Source organism: Volvox carteri (genome assembly GCF_000143455.1).
Source record: "Volvox carteri f. nagariensis unplaced genomic scaffold VOLCAscaffold_81, whole genome shotgun sequence".
In the NCBI taxonomy this organism is placed as follows: domain Eukaryota; kingdom Viridiplantae; phylum Chlorophyta; class Chlorophyceae; order Chlamydomonadales; family Volvocaceae; genus Volvox; species Volvox carteri.
The window spans coordinates 506,462-509,881 of record NW_003307624.1 but is presented as its reverse complement, the minus strand read 5'-3'; the positions used below and the strand labels follow the sequence as shown (position 1 = coordinate 509,881).

The 3,420-nt window shown below is 48.8% G+C and overlaps 1 protein-coding gene across 1 annotated transcript; it reads left to right on the top strand.

Annotated features, from left to right (window-relative positions):
- Positions 1 to 918: 918 nt before the first annotated feature.
- On the top strand, positions 919 to 1,948 carry map1 (microtubule associated protein 1a; the record flags this gene model as incomplete). The annotated part of the gene is made up of 2 exons (XM_002957880.1): positions 919 to 1,167; positions 1,475 to 1,948. 2 exons carry the CDS (start codon positions 919 to 921, stop codon positions 1,946 to 1,948), a joined length of 723 nt encoding a protein of 240 aa, XP_002957926.1.
- Positions 1,949 to 3,420: the final 1,472 nt, after the last annotated feature.

Below are 3,420 nucleotides of genomic sequence, written 5' to 3'. Positions count from 1 at the left end.
GGAGAGCAAGGGATGGCAGAGGAGAGCAAGAGAGGTCAAGGGGGGCAAGGGTTGGCTGAGGAGAGCAGGAAATGGCAAGGGAGGCTACAATGTTGCGTACTCATAGACCAGCAGTTGCTTGGTTGTGTATGCAGCAGGCATGAAGGTGGGGTTTGCATGCAAAACGTCGGGTTGTATGTGGTGGAGCAGGTCACTGGATATGAAGGGAGGATCTTGAATTTGAACATTAACATGTTTTCTTCTATCTTAAGCTCAGGGCCTACTTTAGCTGCAGCACGTTGTGTTTCGGTCACGAGAGAGAGGATGCAGATCATTCAACCTTGTGGGCCTGCTGGTGGCTGTAAGCAGATATTGGCGTTGAACTGCTTTTCAAATGCAGTAGTGCTTCGTATGCTAAACTGTGAAGCACATGGATACCTTACGCCATGTAAGTAGTGCCATTCGTTTCATGCCTAAATTCACTGCAGCAGTAGTGCTTTTGGAACAGCAGCCTGGATTTTCATCCAGTCAATTAGTGCCTTGCTAATAAGCGAGGTAATATGCATGATTGATGATATTGCTTGAAACGTATGGTTTGCCAAATAATAGGCAAAAGGCAGGACATTTCGTTACAAACCGTTCAAGAATGTTTGTTCTAAACGATATTATCCATCAACACCGTGAGACAGAGCTAAAATACAGTCTGAAAACATCTGACAAGCCTTAACAACGGCTAACAGCACCAATTCCTGTTCTACTTCTCCAACATGGTTGTTAACAGCCAGGTCCACCTGCCGCCAGCCCAAACATCGTCTGACAGCCCCATCACTGTTAGAGAATCTGTTAGGCTAACATTTCCTAACAGGCACGCCTGTTAGCCGCTGTTAGACCCCCTATGAGTTGGTAGGGACCGTGACTTCAAGCGATATATGGCAGCCAATGGCAACAGCTATAGAGCTGGCGATCCAGAATGGCAATCGAGATCTGGTGACGATCCTGCTCACAGATGCCAAGAGGTGGTATTTCGCCTCTGTGCAGCTGGTTGGAGAGATCAGCCAACAAGGGCTTCCCCGGCCCACTCGAAACGAGTTCCAGGCATGTGGCTACCGGTTCCGCCTCTTTGCTTGCAAATACTTCTCCTGTGACCTGTTACATTCCGGTGGTTCGAGTCCAGGATTGTTGGCTAAGGTAAGACCAAGATTCGGAGGGCGGTTCTCTTGCAGATAGGGGAATGCTTCATAAATGTGTCCCAACCAATTTGGTACTAATTTGGTTTCTAGATGAAATAGGTCCTTGAGTTCATATGCTGCCACGTTTGGGCCTGATGGTGTTTTTTTATCAGGATCACCTAGTCCATCCATTGTACAGTACTGCATACACGATGAATGATTGCATGCTGGAGTGTGTTCCAGCATCTCTAGAGGCCTTTTCGGCAGCCAGGGATTACCCTTTTGCAGGTAGATCATTCTTCCTAACCAACCCTTTTATCCTGCAGGTTTTCGCCCGCATACACAACGTGCTGTACCCTGGTGTAGACATCTCCCAGGTTGCAGCCCAGGTCGAGCGGGGCCGTGATGTGCTTCAAACTCTGGCAGACAAGTGGGCGGAGCCCTTCATCGTTGAGATTGATAGGAGGCAGGCCGCAGAACAGGAGAAGACTGCCTTGGTGCAGACGCTGAAGTTTTCGGAGGAGGAGAATATAACCTTGGTGCAGAAGCTGAAGTCGTTGGAGGAGGAGAAGAAGGCCTTGGTGCAGAAGCTGAAGTCGTCGGAGGAGGAGAAGAAGGCCTTGACGCAGGAGAAGAAGGGTTTGGCGCAGGAAAAGAAGGCTTTGGCGCAGGAGAAAAAGGCCTTGGCATGGAAGCTGAAGTTGTCAGAGCAGAAGGAAAAGGCCTTGGCACAGGAGAAGAAGGCCACGGTTAAAGATATTGCGGGCCTCAAAAGGCAGCTGCAGCAGCAAGGCCAGTGATGGTGGTGTTGTGTATGAGAGCTGCATTCTAGCGAATAGTCTTACAGCGGCATTAGGCACTGTTGTCCTTGTGTGTTGTGGGCCTATTCTTGTATTGATAGTTGATGGGCCAGCCTGCCTTAGCAGTCATGTTTGCAGCAGTCTGCCATAAATAGACATGGAATGTTGAATGTTGGGCTTGTTGTGCTAATTTTAATTTGGATTTGAATGGCCTGGAGGAAAGATTCGGTAAACCTGCACACCGAAACGGAGCTGGCTGACCCATATGAAGTATAGCAAGCATGCAGCATTTGAAGCGCAAGTAGGGGATGTAGGATGTTGCCATTGCAGCACAACAGCAGGTGGAGTATGGGAAGAGTCTGATGGGTCTTGAAAAACATTTGTCTGGAATCGGCATATTTGAGGTGCAGTATGGAAGATGTTTCAGGTAGAGATGAAAGTAATGTTGTGGAGCTGGCAGAACTTACACCTGCACCATCGTCACATGTAAGATAAAGAATGGCAGGAGCGAGTGCCAGCAGGCACTGAACTGTCGTTTGGGTGCTGACTTCACTGACTGGGCCTGTCTTCCTGTCGGCCCTTGTTGCTGGCCTTAACATACCTAAGGGTCAAGCAAACGGGACCGGAGGTGCGGTTCTCCGGAGAGAGGAATAGGGTATAGGGCCTTGCAGAGTGTGAGTATTTGGGGTGAGGTCGAGGGGAAGGTGGTGGGGGTGAGGGAGCAGGGATGAAGGATGAAGGGTTGTCATGCAGGGGAAGGATGGGGAGGGAGGATTTATGGGTCTGGGGCCACTGTGCCGGCGTGAACACTGAGGTGGGTTAAGAACATTCTTAAGTCATCCTTAGCCAAGCCAAACTGATAAAATTCGATCACCATTAGAATGTTCTTTCACGTCCTAAGAACGTTTGTATGACCTCCGTTTATCTTAAAACCGTTCTTTCAAATTCTTTAGCATTCTTTACCTCCCAGCAGTCTTATGTATTCTCTTTCATTCTTTGGGGTGTTCTTATACGTTCTTAGGGCAACTTATTGATTCTTCGACCAAAGCATACTTAGCTGCTCTTTGGTGGGTTTTAACCATTCTTACCACTGGTTTGCTGAGTATGGCTCTCATTCTTAAGTCTTATACTCAGGGAATTCTCAGCTATGGCTGCGTCCCCAAGCCATGGGGACCTCTGCCATTGGGGAGGGCTCTTTGTACCGAGGCTCTCTCCCCTTGGGGAGCCTGAGAACCTCCCCAAACGATTTTCCCTGGGGAGCATTTTGCCATGGCTGAAGCGCCCTCACCAGATGCGCCCGACCAGTTAGGGAAGGTCCAGGAGTGACTACGGCATATACTACCCAGCCCTACAGCAAAGCAATGCTTCAAACGAATTTCCCATTCAGTGTTTTTTTTCGTTTTGGGCCTAGTACCCTAGAGTAATAAACTGAGTGTTTCTTGCGGTTACTATTCCTATTTGTATAGTCGCTG